This window comes from Piliocolobus tephrosceles, chromosome 4 (genome assembly GCF_002776525.5).
Source record: "Piliocolobus tephrosceles isolate RC106 chromosome 4, ASM277652v3, whole genome shotgun sequence".
NCBI lineage: Eukaryota > Metazoa > Chordata > Mammalia > Primates > Cercopithecidae > Piliocolobus > Piliocolobus tephrosceles.
The window spans coordinates 136,341,515-136,365,628 of NC_045437.1; the positions used below are offsets into that span (position 1 = coordinate 136,341,515).

The following is a 24,114-nucleotide window of genomic DNA, read 5'->3' on the forward strand; positions in this document are numbered from 1 at the left end:
CAGCCTCTGCTAATGTAGCCCAGAGAAATCTGTCTTGTAGGATGGGCCATATTTGCTGTACTTTAGACAGGCCTCTCCATAATCCTGAAATTGTTTCTCCCAAATCTCATTTTTAAAACAATCACTGCTGAGTAAGTTTTCTTCCAAAGCCGCCTTGAGAATTTCTTCTTGAAACAAGAATAATGATTGCTTTTCTGAAAAATGCGGGCTGCAAAACATGGCAGCTGAGGTGCAAGACTGAGGGGTGTGAGGTGGGAGTCCTCCTCTGGGCTGGGTGCCTGATGGGTTGAGAAAAAGGGGCAGCGATCGGGGGTCTCAGTTTTAATTCTCATCTGTGAAATGGGACGGTATTATTTTTCTTCTGTATCTTTTTAGGATTGGGTATGGTACCACATTGAATTAATATTTTTGCTCTCTGGAGAAACTGATGCACTTAGAGAATGATCTACTTATGAAGTGTACCTTTTCTTTGTCAAGACTGCTACACTTCATTGGCAGGGGAGGGGGTTATTCTGTTATCTTTACCACTGGGTACAACACTGAGGAAACTGGGATATTCAGAAGTGCAAACCACTATAGGTCAGGACTAATCATGTTTAATAATGAATTCTTTTTAGCAAAAAGTTTACACTGTAATACAAAGGGAAAGTAATTTATTAAGAAGTGCCCTTGGAAATAGAAAGGAATAACGCATTTCTGCAGATGTGTCACTTAACCACCCGAGGTGAGTGGGGACAAGGCTGCACTGTGGCCCAGATATGGGGTCTTGTCCCTCTCCTGCAACCAGCTAGCTGTGTGCTCCTGGTTAAGTCTGCCTACTGCTCCAGGCCTCGGGCCTCCCATCTGTAAAATAAGCAGGTTGAGTTACACAGTGGTTTTCACATACTTTTTTTTAGCAGTGGAACTCCCCCAGTGATCACTTTTTCAGAAAGTAAATACAGATCATGCCGGGAGAGGCACCTGAACCCCACTTGTGCCTGTGTGGTTCTCCATACCTCTCACAGCATTTCCTGAGACTTCTCTGGGGCCTCTGCTGCTCTGAGGAGCAGGCACAAAGTCACTGGCCTAGATGATCTTGAAATTCTTTTCTAACTGAACAAGGAGAGATGCTTATTTCAAATCTGGCTGAGGTCTGGTTTACTCCATGTCTGAAGGATGGATGCCCTATCGTGCCCAGAGGGGGATCCTGCTGAGTGCGGCAAGCCCAATCCCAGGGCAGCTGATGCTTCAGAAAAACAGGTTACAGGGACCCGAGCCTGAAAACACACATGTGGACCAGCACCAGTCCCTGCAGGAACTGCAGTGTCTTCCACAGCCACATCTGTCTTGCTGGCTGAAGATGGCCCTGCTGCTGGTGATGGTTTTCTGTATGCATGGGTAGCTGCCATACATTCCCTACCTCCCTGCTTATGCATCTATTCACTCATTCACAAACATTTACTAATCACCTCCTTCTAGACCACAAGTGGTCTAGTGGGGGAAGACTGACAATGAATAAACAACTCAACAAATAGCCATGTAACCGCAGCATGGTGAATAATGGTAGTGGTGCAGTCTAAATGACGATGGGATGAGGGGAGCCAGCCATTGGAAGAGCTGGGAAGAGGGCGTTTAGGCAGAGGAAGAGCACAGGATCCCCAGGCAGGACAGAGCACTGTGTGTGCTGTGCTCCAGGACAGAGAGCCCTGCTGTGGCTGGGTCTTTGGGGAGCGTGAGAGAGTGAGCGCAGCCCTCACTGCCACTGCTGTGGCCCTGAGAAGGAGTACAACAAGGAGCCTGCTCAGAGCAGGCAGCCCGTACCGAGGGAAGGCTCAGGTGTTTGTCCCCAGGTGGCGGAGGCTGTTTATGCTGCAGAAAATCAATTAATCACTTGAGCAGTTCGCTCATTTTTTTTTCCCTTTCTACTGCCCAGCTGTGAGCCCTTGGCTTGTGGGTGGCAGCCCACACTGGGACAAGGATGAGGTTGGGAGAGGAGGCTGGGAAAGGGAAAGCAGAAGAGAGGAAGCAAGAGGCAGAAGTGGAGCCAGGGTCTGCATGCTGAGTCCATAGGCCTAGGGATGCCACTCCACGGCCTGTGATTCTGGGCGAATTACTTAGCCCTCCTCATCTGAGAGGAAGGACCCCAAGGCTTCCTTCAGAGGCTGCTGTCAAGAATAAATGAGAGAATATATGGGCCTGGCATATTGAGCTTCTCCCCAAAATGGGGGCTGCTATTATAAAGAGAGGAGTGAAGGGACAGGGAGATATTTTAGGCAGAGGATGAGACCAGAGACTGTTTGCTCAGTGTTTTACAGTTTGCAAAAATCTTCTTCCCTACAGAAAGAAAAGACATACCTGCACCCACACATCCGTCCTGTGCATGCACCTCTGTACACTCATCCCTGACTCCCCTTCCTGCACACCAACCGTAAGTAACGTCCACAACAGAAATGATACCAAGCTCAGATGTCTATCTTTAATGTTCACTCTGCACCAGGCACTATCCTAAGCACTTGATAGACATCTATTAACTCATTTGACAGTCACAGCCACCTAAGAGGTCGTAGGTACCATTGTGATCCCATTTGATAGATGAGGGAACTAAAGTTCAGAAAGGGGAAGTGACTGGGTCAAGGTCACAGAGACAGCATGTGGCAGGGCCGGGATCAGAGATACAGCTATTTCCAGGCTCTCTGCCAAACAGCAGGACTACGGGACGAGGAAGGCACACCCCTACCATCAGCAGGCTCACAGGCCTTGCTCTGTGGACACAGATAAATCTCAGTGTGCTCGAGGTTTACTGTCAGTACTTCCAGGGTAGAAGCACTAAGAAAACTGAAGAACCAGGTTCTGATCATGCATCAAACATGCAGTAAGCACCTGCTGTATGCCTAAGGAACTGGGACCTGTGGTGAACAGGACCAATGTGGCGATCCTTGCAATCAGAATAGACAGTCTAGTAGGACAGGCACACAACACACCAATGTTCACACAAATACGTATTTTAATTTCACCTGTGATAAGTTGTAAGGGAAGGGAAGGAAATGTAAAGGATAGCATGAGAATGAGTGTATGTCAAGAGTTAGGGAAGACTTTATATAGACCGGGTAAGAACTGAGTTAAATGTCTACATACACACACACACACACACACACACACACACACACACCCTCTCTCTCTTTCTGTCTCTCTGAGGCCTCTGTACTAAAGGTGTGTAATTAAGAGCATGGTATTAAAACGGGGCGATGGGCAGGTGAGCCGCTCCTGAAACTGTCAGCTGCAATTATTCTGGAGTGCACGCATACTCCCTCTCTTCACTGCTTATTAGTGCCTCTGTAAAAAGGTGAGCAGAGGAAAGGGCTTCTCTTAATTTTGCTGCAATTGGTGAAAGCTTTGATGCAAAGAATAAGCTTGAGGCCACTGGCTGAAGGGCAATTTCTTCTTGGATTTCACTTTTGGCCCCATCTCTGTGTCTCTTAAACCCAAGACCGAGAGTTATTCCACAAGGTAAGACTCACAGCTAAGAGGCTCTGGATGTAGCTAAGATCACATGCTTGGGGCCAGACAGACATGGTTCGGTTGCCACATTACTATCTGAGAGCTGTGACCAAGGGTAAGTCACTTAACTTCTCTGGGTCTCAGTTTTCTCATCTGTAAAACGGTGTGCCAGACACTGCAATCCCAGCTGGACTTACTTGACATCTCCAATCCACTTCTCCCTTTCCTAACTCACCAAAGAGGCCACAAACCAAAACACTCACATTCCCTGCCTTCCTTGCAGATAGGGGTGCCCAGATGTCAGGGATCTGGCTGTGAGTCTACAGGACACTTTCCCGAATTAGAAGGCAAAACCTTGACAGATGAAGGCTTTGTGCCCTTTGTTTTCCACCCTTTTTCCTGCCTGAAAGGCAGACTTGCCAGAGGTACCATTTTGTGACCATGAGGATGAGGAAGCGGAAACAAAGAAACAGCCTGGCTCTTGGATGACAGCTCTGAGCAGCCAGTTGTACCAGTCCTGGAGCTCTTGTTATGCAATATTTAATAAATAGATAGAGACAGATAAGTGAATGAATCCTTACACTTGTTTGAGCTATTGTTTATCAAGTTTTCTGTTTTGTTTTTTTTTTTTTTTTCCCAGTTAATACATTTCTAAACAGATACACAGCGGTAAAAATAGCAGCCGCTTCATGAGTTGTGAGGATTAAATGAGAAAATGTGTGCACAGTGCAAGGTGCAGGCATTCAGCCAATGATGGCCTCTATGTTGACGCTGCTAAAGAAGGGAAAACCTGCCATCCCTTTGGTGAGTCGCCAGATGAAGCACAGGGGGTGGGAGGCTCCGTGGGACAGATCCTACCTCGATCACTGAAGTCGTCGACCAGCACAATCTCAGCGACCAGCTCTGGGGGCGAGCGGTTGAGCACACTGTGGACGGTACGGAGGAGGGAGGACCAGCCTTCGTTGTGGAAGGGGATGATGATGCTTGTGTTGGGAAGTGTCTCCAGGTAGCGCTTGCTGTTGCAGCTAGAGGGAAACACAGGGGGAGGCAGAGGACAGGGTCAGCTCTCCTCTTGCCAAGAGAACTCAGTCACAGGGTTTAGCTAACTGCAAATCCCACTTCCTCTCCAGTCGTTAGGGAATGAGCGAAATCCAGGGGAGACCTTGATCACAGAGGAACTTCTACAAGACATCCCAAAGTTGTACCTCTAACCTCTGCATATATACCACACAGGGATATGTATAAAAGACCTCCCTGATTTTGAACAGTCGTGATTTCACGTGGAGGACAGCCCTTCAGTAACACTCTGGCCTCTCTGTTCAGCTGTGATATTGTGATTTATAATAAGAACTACAGACTCTGGTCTTTGTCCTTAGTTACAGGGGTGCCAGCAAAATCTTATGTTCTAATATTTCATCTTTGACCCCAGTTCCTGACACAGAGCTCCTAAATCTCTCGGTGTTTTCTGGGTGACAGACGCATCTTTTGTTCTAATGAGGTGACTCTTGGTGGGCTCCAGGAGGCGGGGTGGTCACCAGAAAGAACATGCCATGATTAGAAGCTTAGAACTCTCAGCCCCACCCCACCATCCTCCAGGAAGGGGGCAGCAGCTGGAGACTGTGATAATTAATCATGTCCATGTGATGAGGCCTCCACAAGAACGTGGGAGGTCCTTCCCACAGACCCCGCCCTATGCAGCTCTTCATCTGGTTGTTCATTTGTATCCTTTCTAATATCCTTCATAATAAACCGGTGAAGGTGTCCCCCTGAGTTCTGTGAGCCACTCTGGCAGATAATCAAATCCAAGGAGGGGAACCACCAATTTACACCCAACTGGTCAGAATTACCCCAGGCCTGGATTTGCAAATGGCATCTGAAGGTGGGGGGTGAGGGATAATCTTGTGGGACCAAGCCCTTTACCTGTGGGATCTGACTCTAACTCCAGGCAGGTAGTGTCAGAATTGAATTGAATTCACAGGACAGCAGGCTGGTGTTGGAGAATTGCTTGTTGGGGGAGCCCCTCTCCCTACCCCGCACATTTGGTCACAGAAATATTCTGTGTTGCATGTAGGAATAGAGAGGGAAAAACTGTGAGTTTGTTTTTTCCTATTACACATTCCTCTCCAATAGAGGAGAAATGATTTATCCATGAGTTTGGAAGAATAAACTGGGCTTCAATGGTTCAGCCCCTCCTCTTTCTCTCCCTGGGCTCTAGTCTCCACCATGGTAAGCTTAGGGGTGGAAGGCCCTGCCCCTTGTGCATCTTTCATACCATTATAACACCCAGAAGAATTAACATTGTTCCTTAATATCATCAAATATCTAGTTGGTGTGCAAATTTCCCTGATCTTATGTCTTTCTATAGTTGGTTTAAAACAGGATCAAAACAAGGTTCACATACTACATACAGCTCATGGGTCTCCTAAGTCTCTTTTACACATAAACTTATGCCCTCCTTTTTTTTTTTCCCCTTCGATTTATTTGTTGAAGAAACTGGGCCATTTATCCTATAGGAGTCCCCACAGTCTGCATTTTGCTGCTTGCATCTCTGTGGTATCCTTTAAACTGTTCCTCTCTCGGTCCCCCTTTAGTTCTTATAAACTGCTAGTTAGATCTATGAGCTTGACCTAATTCAATAAGCTATTCTGACAGCCTCTTCAAAGATGGTGGTACAGGGATCCCTTAGGAGACACATTGTGTCCAGTTGTCTTTCCTTTTGTGATAATCGATGCCTAAATATTTTATTTCATCAGGAGTTTGAAAAATGATTACATTCTAATTCTATTACTCCATCTTCATTTACCAGCTGAAATTATTCTATAGAGAAAAATTTACCACATCAACTATTTGTTCACTCCAAAATATAGGAAAGGTAGGCTAAGTTCTTGATTCTTTACAAGTCTTTAGAATGAGTTGGTTACCTAGCATCCTCCAAAGATGGTCAATTATGTTAACTCACAAATGGACACATAATTAATGTGTTTCAATCCAATGCAGTTCTTATTCTTACTGGTTCCCAAATAAACCCATCTTTAGCCAAAAGGAGTCTTCTCAGGTTGACTCCTGAGTCTTTTGGACATGACCAGAGTACTGATAGCTTCCTTGTTTTATGATAAAAGATATGAAAAGATTCCCCAGACTTAACTTGCACATTTCCTGCCCTAACCTGGAATCAGCCATTCTGCCAAGGAACCTTTAATCCTTAATATCATCAATATTACCATTCGGATGCTGCAATATGAGCACTAAGGGTGTTCCTTACCACTAGGTTGGTTATAGTTTCTATGCCTTTCCAGTGGTCAGAACTACAAATATATTTTATTTTATTTTTTTGAGACAGGGTTCCACTCTCACACACAGGCTGAAGTGCAGTGACACAATCTAGGCTCAGTGCAACCTCCATCTCCCAGGCTCATGTTGTCCCACCTCAGCCTCCCAAGTAGCTGGGACTACAGGCGCACGCCACCCCGTGCCTGGCTAATTTTTGAATTTTTTTGTAGACACAAGGTTTCGCTAAGTTGCCCAGGCTGGTACAAATATATTTTAAACAATACATTACGAGTTTAAGCAGAAATTTTATATTTAACATATAGAATTACTGAGTTTTACTGAACTCTAATTTTATATTGTATCTCCTTTGTATTGAGATATAATCCACACACCACAAAAGTTACTCTTTTTTAATTTAGTAGTTCTTAATATATTCACAGAGTTGTGCAACTATAACCACTGTCTAATTCCACAACATTTTCATCACTCCTAAAGAAACCCTGTGTGTACTAGCGGTCATTCCCCATCTTCCCCTCCTGCCAGCTAGCTGCTAGCAATCCCTAATCTGCTTTCTGTGTTCATGGATTTTCCTATCCTGGACATTTTATATAAATGGATTCATATTTGAGGCTTTTTGTGTCTGGCCACACTTAGTGTAATGTTTTCAAAGTTCATCCATGTTGTAGCATGCATCAATGTTTCATTTCTTTTTCATAGCTGAATCATAGCCCATTGTATGAATTCACCACATTTTATTTATCTATTCATCAATTAATGGATATTTGGGATGTTCCCCCCTTTTGCCTATTATGAATAATACATGAATATGAACATTCATGTGCAAGTTTTTATGTAGACATGTTTTCAATTCTATGGGTACACAGCAAACAGCAGAACTGCTGGGTCAAAGGCAACTCCATCTTTAACTTTGTAAGGACCTATCAAACGGTTTTCCAAAGTGATAACACCATTTCACATTCCCACCAGCAATGTGAAATGAGATTTCCAATTTCCCCATATCCTCACCAATGCATGCTATTGTCCACCTTTCTGATTATAGCCATCCTAGTGAGTGTGAAGTGGTATCTCCTTATCGTTTAATGACTAATGACGTTGAGTATCTTTTCATATGTCTATCGGCCATTTGTACATCTTCTCTGGAAAAATGGCTAGTAAATGTACATTTTACTTTCCATTTGTTTTGCAAGTGTGTAGAAATACAATTGATTTTTGTATATTAATTTTGCATCCTGCAATCTTGCTGAGCACATTTATTAGTTCTAATAATTTTGTATAAATTCCTTAGAATTTCTTATGTACAAGACAATGTCACCTACAAATAGAGGTAATTTTACTTATTCCTTTCCCATATAGATGTCTTTTTATTTCTTTTACTTGTCTAATTGTCTTGGCTAGCGACTCCAGTACAATGCTAAACAGAAGGCAAGAGCAGACATCCTTATCTTGTTCCTGATCTTAGGAGGAAAAGCATTCAGTCTCTCACCAGTAAGTAAGATGTTAGAGTGGGTTTTTCACAGAAGCACTTTATCAGCTTGGAGCAGTTCCCTTCTATTCCTAGTTTGCTGAGTGTTTTAATCCTGGAAAAAGAAGTGTTGGATTTCGTCAAATGCTTTTTTTTTTTGCATCTACTGAGATGATCATGTCAGTTTTGTCCTTTATTTTATTAATATGATGTATTTACATCGATTTTCACATATTGAACCAGTCTTCCATTCCTGCAACATCCTACTTGGTCATAGTGTATAATCTTTCTTATATGTTGCTGAATTTGGTTTGCTAGTATTTTGTTGAGAATTTCTGCATCAAAACTCACAAAGGGACACTGGTCTATAGTTTTCTTGTTATGTCTTTGTCTGATTTTATTGTATCTCTTTTGCTAAAAATATGAATTCTCAACATTAATATGGCTACTTATTTGCTTTTTTCTACAATATATAATAGTTTCAGAAAACAATACCAATATTATGGCTAAGAATATGATTACAGAAAAGTTATTTGTCTCCAGCATACATACATAATTAGGAATCTACAGTCAAATTTTTATGTATTTAAGCCACTTGAAACAACTCCTCTCTGCATGGTTAGGCCACCAACTCACACACATTGGGCTCATTTATTTCATTTAGCTCTTTATTTTTAGGGATTGCTTTCTGCATTTAGTTTAGACTTAATCTTGTTTTTATAATTATATTAAATATTTATATGGTTCCCAAGTCAAATCCAAAAACCAAGTAATGCAAAGATTTCTGGCTTTTATCTATATATCTTCCATCTTGATTTTTCCCTCCTTCTAAGACTCCATTTTATTTTATGGTTGATCCTTGCATTCTTTCTTTCTAAGCAAGTCTATTTGGTCACACCAAGACCATTTTACAGAAATAAAATTTATCAATTTGATTTCAATAAGCTCTATGATTTAGCTTTAGGTGAGAAGAGGAATAAGAGGAGGGCAGCAACTTACTGAGTTCTAAAACAGTGATTTGGAAAGTGGTAGCATCACCAAGAGCTTCTTGTTAGAAATGCAGATTCTCTGGCCACCCCAGACCACTTGAATCAGAAACTCTCAGGTTGGGGCCCAGCAATTTTTATTTTATCAGGCTCCCTGGGTGACTTTGATGCTCACTCAAACCTGAGAATTGTTATCCCAAAATATTCACATCCATAACTGGTAGATATTGGGTTCCCTGGGAACAGATCTTGAGGTGAAAATTGTTTTTTGATGGCTTCTTGGGGAGCACTCTGGGGAGATTCACCTGTAAGGAGGCTGGCAGAGGAGTGAGGAAGAGGCTGCCCCCACGTGGCTGCATTTGAGCCCCTGGCCCATTTTTACCAGGAACTCTGTAGCTGAGAAGGCCTTTCTAAGTGGTCCTAGAGTGAGACAAGGGGCCTGGCCTTTATATCCAAGCATCAATTAGTCATTGGGAGGGGGCATAACCTTAAGCAAGGCTGTCTAGGGCAATTCCCAGTTGGAAGCACAGCTGTGAGCTGCCCACTGTCCCTCCTGCCAGCAGCTGGGGACACTGCATCTGCACAGAGTGCTGCCTCATCACTCAACACTGACAGAACCCCACGTGGAAGGCATGATTACCTTTCCCGGGTTACACGCAATGAGCCTGAAGCACAGAGACGGTGTAGAAATGTATGTAGTCACACAACTAGAAACAGTAGACTCTGAACCTGTTACTCACCCCAGAGCCTGCCCTCTCAACCATGAGGCTGGCATTCACAGGCCACTTTCACATCCAAATTTTCACCAGAGCCCCAGGGAGCAGGCAAGGCAGGGCTTCCATCCCCATTTCACAGAAGGTGCTGAGGCTCAAGGCAGAGGAGGCAGCCAGAGGAAGGTAGAGTTCTCAGTGCTGCGGCACTCCACAGTGTAACACAGCCCTACCCCCACAATGGGGCTTGAAGCACTAAACATCGTAGCGGGTGGTAGCAGCATTCTGCCTGCCATACCTGGTTTCAGTACCTGACAGGATCTCAAGTAATGCTCAAGACAAGCCTGTGAGGAGGAAGGAACGCTGAGGGAGGCTCAGTGAGGTGAAGGAACCTGCTGAGGTGGAGAAGCACCAAAAAATGGGGCTTCCTCTTGGTTCTTCGAATGTGAGCAGGGGTTCCCTTCACCTCCCTGTCCACACCTGCCCTTCTACATACATCACCTGACTGCCCGGCTGGCTGCTCCTCATACCTCCACATCCTAGCTTGAAGGTTGCCTCCTCACAGAAGTCTCTCCTGGCCCCTGCTTCCCCACCTGTAGGTAGGTCCCTCCTGATATTCCGTCCCAGGCATCAGCCAAAACTATGGTCTGAAGGCCAAATCCAGCAGCCTGTTTTTGTGTGACCCTCAAGCTAAAATGACTTTTACATTTTTTTTTGAGATGGAGTCTTACTCTGTTGTCCAGGCTGGAGTGTGGTGGTGCAATCATAGCTCACTGCAGTTTCAAACTCCTGGGTTCAAATGATCCTCCCACCTCAGTCTCCTGAGTAGCTGGGACTACAGGTGGGTGCCACCATGCCAGGCTAACTTTTAGATTTTTAACAAAACAAAACAACATACAAATCAAAGTAAACTATGCAATAGAGACCCCATGTGGCCCGCAAAGCCTGTAACATTTACTATCTGGCCCCTTACAGAAGAAGTTTGCTGAGCCCTATTTAATCTCCTAACACACTATGCTTCTCTTCATTGTACTTTATAGATTTTATCTGGGAGTTTACTTGTCTGTCTTCTTCCCTAGAATATAAGCTCCATGATGAGGGACATTTTTATGCTTAGCCTAGCACAGTATCAGGCACACAGTCTGTGATCAATAAATATTTGCTGAATGGATAAATGATACCAGAGTTCAACTTCAGTCTTTTTATACCATATCCCAAGTTCTTTTGTCTACGTGTCTCTTGCTTTGTAGCTGTAGGGCAGTGTGATTCCCTTGCAGGAAATGCTCTTGCCCTTGCTGCAGGGAGGCCAGGGTCCAGGCAGAAGGGGGAGTCTCAGGAATTGTACCAACATGGTGAGCTCTGGCTGAGGACATCAGCTCCTTTGGGAGGATAGGGAATTTTCCCAGGCCCCAGAAGAGGGCCCTGGGAAAGGCAGGCTCAGAAAGAACAATTGCCCACCCGTGTCTCCAGCCAGAAACCAGGTGTGGTAAGCAGAGTAGCAGCCCCCAAGGATGGCCATACCCTAATCCCTGGAACCTGTGAACATGTGTACCTTATGTAGCAAAGGGGGCCTTGCAGACATGATTGAGGTTAAGGACCTGGAGATGATTGAGGTTAAGGAGCCAGGATTATCTACATGGTCCCAATGTAATCACAAGGGGTCTTTAAAAGCAGAGAACCTTTCTGTCTGCATTAAAAGATGAGACAGAAGAAGTAGAGATTTGAGCTACAAGAGGGACTCCACCCATGGTTGCTGGCTCTGAAGATGGAGGAAAGGGGTCGTGAGCCCAGGAAGGTGGGCAGCTCTTAGCAGCTGGGAACAGTCCTCAGCTGACAGCCAGCCAGGGAACAGGAGCCTCAGTCCTCAGCCCAGACAAGCAAGGTTCCCCTAGAGCCTCCAGAAAGGAAGGTAACCCTGCCACTGACACCTTGATTTTAGCCTGGTGAGACCCACGCACGTTGTATTTCTGACCTACAGAACTGTAAGAATACCGCTATGTTGTTTAAAATGGTAAGAATACATTATGCGTTGTGTTGTTTAAGCTTCCAGATCCATCGTAATTTGCTATGGCAGCTATAGAAAACAAATACACGAGGAGTTGTCCTTGATATCCTTTTGCCCAAGGTGTAAACATTATTTGCAAACATTTAAAAAGTGGAAGATTCCACACAAAACCCCTCATTTCTGGTTTTTCTTAAACTTGGGCAACATTGACCCCAGAGTCTCATGCAACAGCAATGGGCTGGAGGTGACAGCGGGTACCCCCCTCTAGGGGGCAGGTGCTCTCCACACACTTCAGCTCTCCCCACAGCCTCACACCAGGGCAGCTTCAGCTGTTTCATTCCCTCATGTTAGCTCCCAGATCCCTGGTGATGCTGGAATCTGAGAGCCTAGAAGTAAAAAGCCTCAAGGGCAGGGGCTCCAGAGACTGGTAACAAGTTTTGGGGGTGGCCAGGTGCAGTGGCTCACACCTGTAATCACAGCACTTTGGGAGGCTGAGGCAGGAGGATCACTTGAGCTCATGAGTTCAAGACAGCCTAAGCAATATATGAGACCTCATCTACAAAAATAAAATATAAAAAATAAAAAAACAACAATTAGCGGGTGTAGTGGTGGGCACCTGTAGTTGTAGCTACTTGGGAGGCTAAGGTGGGAGGATCACTTGAGCCTGGGAGGCAGAGGAGGTTGCAGTGAGCCAAGATCGTGTCACTGCACTCTGTCTGGGTGACAGAGCAAGACCCTGTCTCAAGGAGAAAAAAACAAAAAGTTTTGAGGAGAAACTTGTGACATCTCAGGGCAATGCATGTAACAACAACATCTCTTTGTATGCCGCTGCAATCTACTGTTCAACTGTCAAAATGGGCAGGAGTCACTTTGCAACTTACTTTGAAATGCATCAAAACATAGAGTGGGTTGAGGAGTGGAGAGAGGGTCAGATGGATAGAGATGTGATCCAGTAAGTAAACCAGTGCTAATTATGGACATGATGGGAACATGGGTGTTCACTATAGAATTCTTTCAACTTTTCTGTATGTCTGATGATTTCAGAAAGAAATGCTGGGGGAAAAAAAACGGGTCAGAGTCCAGGACTTCTTAGTTTCAAATTATACCTCTGCTAGAGGCACAAAGGGAAACTGTGGGAGGGCAGATATGCCTTTGCCCTGACTTCACCATTACATCTGGCAGAGAGCTCATTCCATCGTGTGAACAAGACTCCTCTGATTCCAGTAGTCCAGTTCTGATGGAAAAGTCAGCCTCTCTCCCTTTGGGACCTTCCAGACATCCTTCATATCCTCTCTTGCTCTACCATCTTGCTGGCCTCTTTTTATTCAGTCCCCACACAGCCTTCCTCTGCCCCTTCCCCTCCTCTCTAATCCTTTTGATCATTTCAGCCAGCATTCTCTGGGAATTTGCTCCAACTTCATTATGTTGGCCTTCACAAATAAATGAAAGCACCCCTTCTTAAAAATCCCCTTTCCTTAACCCGGCTGAATCCTTTGCAGCCAAGAAAGACTGGTGATATCTGGTTTTCTACAAAAGTTCCTGTCTTAACATCTAATTTCACAGGAGGCTTGCTTGATTGAAGCAGGGTTGGGGGTGGGGTGGGGTGTTAGCTGTAATAAATTGCCTGGGGTCCACGGGTGAAATACAATATAGCTATTACACATTAGAAAGCCCTCACTCACTCCAGGCCCAGAGCCGGGCCGCACAGCCTGCAGTTAGACACACAAACACCATCATGCATTAAGGGAAGTAGACAAAGCCACAATAGACTAAATTCACTTCTAATTTAATTCAATCATGGAATTAAAGATTATTCAGAACTCAAATAAAAGGCTCAGCTTGGATCACAGCCCTGAACGTGTGCCTGTCTTTACAATTTTTTTTGATCTCTCTTTCCCTCCTCTATCCATCCAGTCATTTCCTAAATAAACACAAAACTTAAATTCGACGTTTGCCATGAGCACTAGTCATTAGTTTGGTCCTAGCTTCGTAGAGATTCTTTGTTTAAACAAAAAAATTGTGTGACCTGCTCAAATTAATCTCTCCAGTATCCAGCAGGGTACCTGGCTCTATAGATCTGCCCACAAGTCACCTTCCAGTCCAGAGCCCAAGCAAAGCCCCTTTTCTCTGCCTCTTATTAGGCTGCAGATCACAGCAGACAAAGGGGATCTGGGGACTGCACATAAGAAGATAGAAAGCCGCTACTCATACCAGTGACACTCCCATCTTAGCAGCTCCACTTAAGACCTATCTACATGTTGTGTTTTAGGATCTTAACACTGGATGGTGGAGTGTGCCCTCTTCCTTTGTGTATGATAAATAAGAAGCATCCTTTTGTCCACATGTCCTCAGAAAGCAGCCACAGGAAAAGGGGCCTAGGGCAATGCTCCCATTGCAAAGAGGCTGGGCATGGCTACCATGGTGGGCCAGGCAAGATAACCTCTGCTTCCTCATGGCTTATGCCTGACAGTTTAGAGAGCACGTTTCCTTCTCTCTCCTCTAACCTGTACCATATTCAAATAAGGTAGATGAAGCAGGGAGTGTTAACCCCATTTTCCAGATGAGGAAAATGGAGCTCAGAGGGGTAAATGACTTGGATTCGGGCCTCAAATCCAGGTAGTATTTATTTAAAATAACATATTTTTTAAAATTTCAAAAGTGATCATTGCTAAGCACAAAAGTCTGGAAGACACAGCGAGGCTCAAAGGAAAACTGACAACAGCAAACATACTGTCCTGCCGCTAACATGTGGGGCTGGCCTCTGCTAAACATTCGGGATGTGTCCTCTCTGTGTTCTCCTCTGCACACGTGCATTTGTTTTTACAACATGGCACACAGCACACGGACTCTTCCGTGTCCTCCCTCTGCTTCCCCCACCCCAGATGGCATCCAGGTCTTTGTGGGCTTCTAGATGCAGCGTGATCTCCTGAGGTGCTTGGAAGAGTCTCTCTGGGGTCAGGACGGGGCGGAGTGGTGGCCCAGCAGAGGGTCAAAGCAATGGCACTCTGAAACTTCCAGCACACAGCCTCAATGTTGAGGCCCTCTTGAATCAATACTTCGGACCCCAAAAGGTACTGTGAAAGAAGAGACTTCTGTGGAGTTTAGAATCTTACAACTGAGAGTTGGTGGAAACATTTTCTCTGTTGCAAAAGCACTTTCACTGTCCTTTGGTTTATGGTCGGATTAGGTTCCGAGCCTGCCTGTGCAAAGCTTAGTGAGAGGTGTGCAGCACAGGGACACAGAGACACAACTGGGCATGTTCACTGACACACACTGAAATAGTGAAAAGAGCAGAAACAGTGAATGTCCACCAATAGGGGAAGATGAAATAAAAGATGAAAAATTCTGGCCGGGTGCGGTGGCTCAAGCCTGTAATCCCAGCACTTTGGGAGGCCGAGACGGGCGGATCACGAGGTCAGGAGATCGAAACCATCCTGGCTAACACGGTGAAACCCCGTCTCTACTAAAAATACAAAAACTAGCCGGGCGAGGTGGCGGGCGCCTGTAGTCCCAGCTACTCGGGAGGCTGAGGCAGGAGAATGGCGTAAACCCAGGAGGCGGAGCTTGCAGTGAGCTGAGATCCGGTCACTGCACTCCAGTCCGAGCGACAGAGCGAGACTCCGCCTCAAAAAAAAGAAAAAAAGAAAAAGAAAAATTCAAACGATGGAATACTGATAGGCAGTTAAAAAATAAGGCAGAAAGTGACAATGACAATAATAGAAAACATGTGTTGAGGATTTCCAATATGCCAGACAGTGCTGTAGGCACTAAATATGCATTAAGTCATTTAATTGTCAAAATAATCTTATAATGTAGGGAATATAATTCTCATCACAAAGAAGAAGAAACAAGCTACAGAGAAGAAACTTGCCTATGTTCAAATAGCTGGCAAGGAATGAAGCCCAGATTTAAACCCATCTGTCTTTTACATATATTAGTATTTTATAGGGATAATTTATCAATCCTATTAATTGTATCGGCACAAAAGAATGACTAGGTAAAAAACAAATATTGAGGAAACTAAGTAGGTGTTTGAAATTGTGGCTTCTAGCCTTTGCTCTGCCATGCAACAATCCAAGTCAACAATCCATGCAACTGAGGTCCCAGCTGGACCTCAGTTTCCCTTTATGTCAATGAGGGAATGGGCAACTGTGCATGTCTTCTCTTTCTCTTGGTAGCAGCAACCTGATTTTCCTTGGGGAATCTCCTACACCTCACCTGTAGAGGGCTGGGGTGGAGCTGACTCCTTCCTTGCCTTGAGGGTGGGCAAAGGAGCCTGGCTTAGCCAGTCACAGCATCTCACCTCTCCAGCCCTGTTATAAGTAGGTTGAGGACAGGCACACCTGCAAATCAGAGAAAGTCTTTGCTGAGACAACTGCGAAAGACACAAGCTCTTTTCTGTTGAGACTGAACATGGGAGGATATATATCTGGTCTTCCTGGGGCAACCATGTGGACTGTTCCTTGCCTCAGAATGAAGTTAACAGAATAGAAAACAGAGCCAAGAGTTGGAGAGAGAGATTCCTATTGGCATCTGTTGGGGACCTGGATCCAGCTATGGCTGAAGCCAAGGTCTATTCCTGGCCTTTTCAGTTATATAAACCAATACATTTTCTTTTCTTAAGTCAGTTTGAGTTAGGTTTCTTGTCACTTGCAACTAGAAGAATCTTTGCTGATATAACTAGATAATCTTAGGTATATTCAGTCAAATCAATCAGTTTTGGACCCAGTGATGGCTCCTGAAGGACAAACAGGCACAACTGTTGCCCAGACTTTACCTCTGATCTGAAGTGGGCAGGTTCTCTCTGCTGTAGAAGAACTTTGCTTGTTCACTGACCAAGAGAAAGTGACCTGGGCAGAGGGGTATGATGGGACTGGGAGGAAAGGAGATAACTCAGATTGCTTGTGACCAAACGGCTCCTAATTTCACATTCCCTAAAGGATTCTGAGCTCTTGGGACACAAAGACATATATAATACACTAAGATGTACTATCAGGGCTTAATGCTGGGGCACTAGAAAACAAAAGTCAAAATACAAGAGAAGCATTTCAAAAATCTCTCTGAGTTAACTTTGAAATATAACAATCCAATCATTTAAAAGGGAACTATAACAAACATTCAGTTCCCTAGCATGGGACACGATCCACAGACCAAACTGAAATGTAAGTCAACTGAACAAACCCAATATTGTATGTGCCTAAGGGAGCAAGAATGCTCCGGACCTGGGTTCAAATCCTGACTCTGCTCCTTTGCAACTGTGAGACCCCGGCAAGTTCCTATCCCATGCTGAGCCTCAGTTTCCTTATCTATGGAATAAGGATGGTAACACCATGAGAATGTCATGAGAACCAAATGAGACAGTACATTTAAAACAGCCATGTGGAGGGATAAGTAGCTGGCTGTTCTTGGAGATGGGTAAATGTGGAGGACAACTCACAGCAAAGATTTCACAGCTCCTGATTTCAATTCTCTCAGAATCAGAGCTGACCATCCCAGGAAGGGCATGGGGCTTCAGTAAGGCTTCACTGAAGAGTTCTGCTCTAGTAGGCAAGAATCCCATTTTTGGTACCTCAGGCTTTGGCTGGCTCATGACTCAAAACATTCTCATTTGCTCACTCCCTTGCATCATTCATGTATTCAAGAAATGTAATATACTGAGCACTTACCATGTGACAGGCACAACGCTAAGCCCTGGAATTAAAATGGCAGGAAACAAGCTGTCGTTCCTGTCCCGTGGGATACAGAGTCTAATCAGGGTTGTGGACGACAGGCAAATAACATAAACAGTAATAAATTATGATAATTTTTTTCTGCCTTCCTATGTATGGCTGTGAAGTGACAGCAAAATGAAAACAGCCTACAAAGGGACAGACTGAAGTGTTACTAGTGGCACAGCCTCATGCCCAGGCCTGTGCCTTGCCATCAACAAGCACGCCATGAGTAGTTGCTGAGTTGAAGTGGAGTTGGAAGTTGCCTCGTCCAACCTGTCTGTTTTCCAATTCCAAGTAAGGTAGTGAGGCTTAGAGGAGCTGTTTGGTGATCCCAGACAACGTGGCCAGCTGGGAGGTGGACCTGGCTCCTCAGTTTAGTCCCAAAGAGAAAATCTTTTGGAGACCCTGGATGTAAATAACAAATCTAAATCGGACACAGTTTCAAGGAGCCAGTGTTTGCCGTCATGTTCCAAGTGGTGCCTGTTGGCTTGGCAAGTCCATGGGGGGCTGACCACGCAGCCTAGAGAAGTGGGATCTTCAAGAAGATTCAATGAACTTCAGCAACTAAAAACTCTCACTAATAAAAATGTGGATGCCCTAAATATGCTTGCTGAGGTCCATTCAATGTTCATTCTCTTTTCTCAGAAGTAGTCTGGTATGGACTTGGAGACAAAAAGACCACAGAGTATTAGCTACATAGCCTTTGGCAAGTTATCAAACACCTGCTTAGTTTCTTCCTTTATAAAATGGACTTGTAGGTTGAGCTGAGAAGTGAATAAGAAAGGAACATGTTGGTGCTCTGTAAACAGGAGGGTCATCAGGTACCATCTTGGTCCAACAAGGAACTTACACGGTGATCAGGTCAGTCACGGGGCCTACCTTGTCCATGCCTTCCTTTCTGACAGAAATGACCAAGCCCACAGTCCTGGGTGGGCTCTATGACCGCCTCTTACCTAGCCACAGTTGCTTAGGGCATTAGCAGAGCTCCGACTCAGGGTCACCAATCCATTGACTTGCCAGGGGTCAATGGCCTTGCAAGAAATCTGTGCCAAAATGAGGCTCACCAGACCAACCAAATTCTCCCTTTTGAGGACACACCTTGATGTGTGGAAAGAATGTCACAGAGCTAATGAGAGGAGCAGACAGAGCTACACAGAGGAAAGCTAAGGCCTCTTAACGGTGGAATCTAGAAATTCCTGGTGCTGAGGAGATCGTAAGAGAACCTGGAGGCCAGCCTTGGAAAAATTTCCCCTTTCAGGCACTGAGAGGTCTGTCTGTGCCATGGCTCCACCTCCTTCCCCTGGGGGGTCTTTCTCACATTCCACCTAGACAACATTCCCATTTCCCTCTACTGCCCGTGATTCCTGGCGTGGGATACTCCATTAGCTGAGGTAATCTTGAAGCCAAGGAATTCTGTCCATCTCTAACTCTGTTCGCTGGATTAAAAAACCAAGAGTAAGCACCCAAAAGTTGTACTAGAGCTGAGTCAATTATTTTTATTATTTATTTTTGATTGTGAAAATAATTGGATTCTTTTAGAATTCAGATTTCTAAACTTCAGAAGTACCACTAATATGGAAATCTGGACTTTCAGGTCATAGACACAGACTGCTAGGACACACTGTTGTTGTTCCACATGATTTGCAATGCCCTATCAACATGGAACTAACTGGGCCATGATGACATTAAGAGCAATTACTTGTAGTTCACAGCACTTCACCATCACTACGCTCTGCATATTGTGGCAAATTACTCTTCGGCAATTTTAGGGATTAGTTTTTGGGTTTTTCTTTTTTTAAGGAAATTATCATTTTAAAAATTGTCAAGTGACTCTTGTTTGAAAGCTTTTAGTGCTTGGACTCCTAGATAAACAATCATCTTCTGGAAATGGGCACCCCTTTAGCACTTTCTCATGGTAACCAAATCCAACATACCCTCCTTTGCCAAGCAGATGACAATTTTGGATTTTCCCCTAATGAGATGGAGCTGGTTGGGAGCTGGTTTGTATGTTGTGGGAGGCAGGGAGGCAGGTAGGCAGACGCCAGCATCTGTTTGGGTTGAGGACCAAGGCAGAAGGCCAATTACCATTCCCAGGCCACACACATAGCTTTAACCTGAAAGGCCAATCAGAAGCAATGAATATTAAGTCTGGAAAGCCTGACTCTCATCTCATTTGTGCTCCTTGGTTTAAAGATGAGGAAAATGAGGCCTAGAATGAGGAGGGACCTTCCCAGGGTCACAGAGGGAGATAGCATATCCATATCTCAAACAGTGGCCCTTGGTCCAAGGGTAAGAATCCTAGGAAGGGCACTTCCTTGGGATGCAACTACAGGTGTGGTGAGAAGCAGATAGGCTGAAGAGACACTCGGATCTGGGTTCAAATCCCATGTCTGTCACTTAGCAGCTGGGTCACCTTGGGAAAGTCATAACCTCCCTGAGACTTAGTTTCCTCTTGGGTAAAATGCATCCTTCCTATTAAGGCTGTCACAAGGAATAAAAGAGGTGCCATATGTGAATGCACCTGGTATAGCATCTGGTATGTAAATTTAGTTTCCACTTTACAGAGGCCACAGCATAGGTCATTTTCCAGCAAATGGTATAAGTTCAAAATTCTAGAATTTTCTCCTCTCTATTCTGCAAAAGACAATCCCCCTTAAAATATAACCTTCTCAGAAAGACTACGACCAATGGTCTTGGAACTACCAAGAAACTGACTAAGTGGAAGTCAGAGACAGCTCCACCAGAACAAGAGGCAAAAGCTGAGTCTTAGTGAGTAGAATGTGAGAAGTCCCTGTTCCCTTTCCCCATCCTCCCTCGAGCTGCAGACTTAGGCGTTCTCCTGACACATACTGATTTCAAGCTTCTTTCCTCAGCTCAAGGCTCAGGCTCAGGCTCAGCTATCCAGCCCTTCTCTACCCTCCTCTCGGGGATGAGACAGGCACGAGCTTTCTCTTTAACACAGTCTGGCTGGAATCAGAGGACCCAAAAGATTACTTGACAACGTGTGCCAAGGCTGACATCTTTATGAAGGCCCTTTGCCATTTAAGGGCTAGTCCCTGTTCAACAGACAGCTAAGAGACACACAGAGGTTTATTCTTATTATTCATATTGTTAATTATAAACCTCAGCAGTATCAGTTCGTCACTAGTTGTGCACCCCCTGACTAGGACCAGAGATGTCAGATACAAGGAGTATTTAAAGGATCTTGGTTTGTGCTTTCTTGTCCTTTCTTTTGAACTTACATTTTGGGAACTATTTTATTTAGGTCATATCTAGTTTTAAGATGGTTATAAAAACAATAACTTTTTTTTTTTTTGAGTCTCGCTCTGTCACCCAGGCTGGAGTGCAGTGATGTGATTTCAGCTCACTGCAACCTTCGCCTCCCACGTTGAAGCAATTCTCCTGCCTCAGCTTCCTAAGTAGCTGGGACTATGAGGCACTCACTATCACGCCCGGCTAATTTTTGTATTTTTCGTAGAGATGTGGTTTCACCATGTTGGCCAGGCTGTTATCAAACTCCTGACCTCAAGTGATGCACCTGCCTTGGCCTCCCAAAGTGTTGGGATTAAAGGCATGAGCCACCGCACCCAGTCTAACAATAACATTTTTAAAAAATCTAGCAACAGTTTCTTTACACTGCTGTCCCACATGATAAAATGTTTAGTCTTCCTACAGATGTAACATGCAATATATTCTACATACTCAAGCTTTAAACCAAGGATGACAGCAGGAAGGAGGAACTCTGGTTAATGAATACGGTGTGCAAGGCATAAAACAACCCTAAGGACCACACCTCACATCCCAGTGAGCTGCCAGCTGCCAGGTAAACATTCCTTAGAAGGAAATGGACTTTAATATCAAGTTACTTGATGATTCATAAAAGAGGAGAAAAGAAGAAATAACAATGTAAAGATATGTGTTTCAGGATGTTTTTTGCCACACTGTTTCCAGAAGCAAGGACCTGGAAATGACCTGTATGTCTGTCTACAGAGGAACTGTTGACTAAATTATATTCCTATGGAATATGACACAGCTATTACAAATATCTTAAAATGTGACCACAATATATTAAGTGAAAAAAGTACTTGTAGAATAAAACACAATAGTATAATCACATTTTTATAAAACAAAACAAAACCCTAAGCCTCATTCATATGTCTCTATACATTATATAAGCAAAGAAAAAACTATGGAAAGCTCTACACTAAACTGTTACAATTCACTACCCGGGAGGACTTAGGATTGGAGTGTAAAGTGGGGGGATAGAGAGGGGAGAGGGACTATTGATTTCTTCCCCTGAAAGGTGTGGAGAAGGAGGCTTACAATCAAGAAAGAATTATGTTCTTTTCTATGTAACAGTGCTCCTAAGCTAAGCTGTTCTACTTGTCTTATCATCATGCTGCCCTTGATACCATCTTAATGAAGGGAGAGAACTGATAATCACTCTCATCTTCCAGTCATTATTTTCTTTTTTCTTAAACCCTTTCAAGGCCAACACCACTTAGAAATCAAACTCATCTCTGTAACCAATTTTGCTGAATGCTATTTATCTGCTTCTGGACAAGAACATATTACCTTCCGCATAGTGAATGCGATGCACACAGAGGAGTCTGCTGGTTGTGTTTGCTGGATTTATATAGCAAATACCACTCACTAGGCCTGGTCCAAGTACCTTCATGGACAAGATTCAGATTTAAAAATGTTTCTCTCCACTGGGTACGGTGGCTCATGACTGTAATTTCGGTACTTTGGGAGGCTAAGGTGGGCAGATCAACTCAAGGCCAGGCGTTCGAGACTAGCCTGGCCAACATGGTGAAACCCCGTCTCTACTAAAAATATAAAGATTAGCCTGGGTGTGGTGGTGTGTGCTTGTAGTGCCAGCTACTTGAGAGGCTGAGTACAAGAATTGCTTGACCCTGAATGGCAGAGTTTGAGGTGAGCTGAGATTGCATCATTGTACTCTAGCCTGGGCAAAAGAAGGAGAATCTGTCTCAAAAAAAAAAAAAAAAAAAGTCCCCCTCTCTGTGAGACATGGGTTTCGGGTCTCAGGTCTCAGGTCTCAGCCTGTGTATGATGCAATAGAAAAAACACAGGCTTGGATCTAGGTCAAGCCTTCTTTGCCTTCTACTAGCAGTGTTAACTGGAACAAAGGGCTGAGGTTCTCTGAGGTTTAGTTTGTGCATCTGTAAAATGGAGCTAGTGATGATCCCCATTTGATACAATTTCAGAGAGGCTGGAACCATAAAATAGTTGTAATAGTTTGTAAACCAGAAGACAATGTTGAGTATAAAAGAAATAAATCATCATCGCACAACAGTTCAGAATAGGAACAAGTAAAGTACAACTGGCAAGGTGTTCAGCACAACGCCTGGCACATTGACAAATAAATAGGAGCACCTGACAAACAGTACATGTTGTTATTAATGGAGAACACAGCATCCATCCCTAGAAGACTTAGAAAATGCATCTGTCTGCAGAAATAATAAAAAGAAAACAAGTCACACATCCAGTCATGTAGATATACGTGGCTTTTATCTAGCATAAACTGTAGGGAGTAGATGCCCATATAATTTTTAGTTGATAGGCATCCATTTTTGCTGGTAGATTATTTATCTTTATAATTTCAACCTGAGGGCCGAATTCACTGAACTCTTTTAAAAATTAGAGAAAAGAAGTCAATGTGAGAAATGTTATTGGCTGCCATTTTATTTTAAGGCATATGAGCACCTTTAAATCCCAATATTAGTCAACATTGGGATCAATATTGGATCGATAACTGTTATCTTGAAAGAAACACCACTGTTCAGAAAGGAGTCATTTAATTTCAGAGAAGAGCTGATTTAAGTCTCCTAAAAAATCAGTAATGCGGCCAGGCACAGTGGCTCATGCCCGTAATCCCAGCACTTTGGGAGGCTGAGGTGGGCGGATCACTTGAGGTGAGGAGTCCAGACCAGCCTGGCCAACATGGCGAAACTTGTCTTTGCTACAAATACAAAAATTAGCCGGGTGTGGTGGTATGCGCCTGTAATTCCAGCTACTTGGGAGGCTGAGGCAGGAGAATCACTTGAACCCAGGAAGTGGAGGATGCAGTGAGCCAAGATCACAGCTGCACTCCAGCCTGGGTGACAGAGCAAGACTCTGTCTCAAAAAAAAAAAAAAAAAAAAAAAAAAAAATCAGTGATGGTCCAAAAAAAGAAAAACCTACATTTTTTCCTTTCCCAGCTTACAAATCATTCCACCTACAGGCCCTCCCCTCCCACAACAGTCTCGCTAACAACCTGCCAAAACAGGGAGGCTGCATTGCTCTCGAATCCTGAGTATCTCTGGGGCACTAACCTTATACTGAAGTACTCCATTATAAAGGTGTCAGGCAAGCTTGCTCTACCGCATGAATCATGATTAAAAAGCGTAAAAACTGTTAATAAGTACTAAATATGTCTTCTAAGCCTGTCACTGTTCTATGGAGGGTCTG

The 24,114-nt window shown here is 44.2% G+C and overlaps 1 protein-coding gene across 3 annotated transcripts in view; it reads right to left on the reverse strand.

The window, feature by feature from the left end:
• The window catches only part of GALNT10 (polypeptide N-acetylgalactosaminyltransferase 10), a 231,856-nt gene that overhangs the window by 87,372 nt on the left and 120,370 nt on the right, over positions 1-24,114 (reverse strand). For all 3 annotated transcript variants that reach the window (XM_023227109.2, XM_023227110.3, XM_023227111.3), the window contains one exon: positions 4,336-4,502. In XM_023227109.2, coding sequence (XP_023082877.2) covers positions 4,336-4,502 — 167 coding nt within the window. The remainder of the gene's footprint in view (positions 1-4,335; positions 4,503-24,114) is intronic.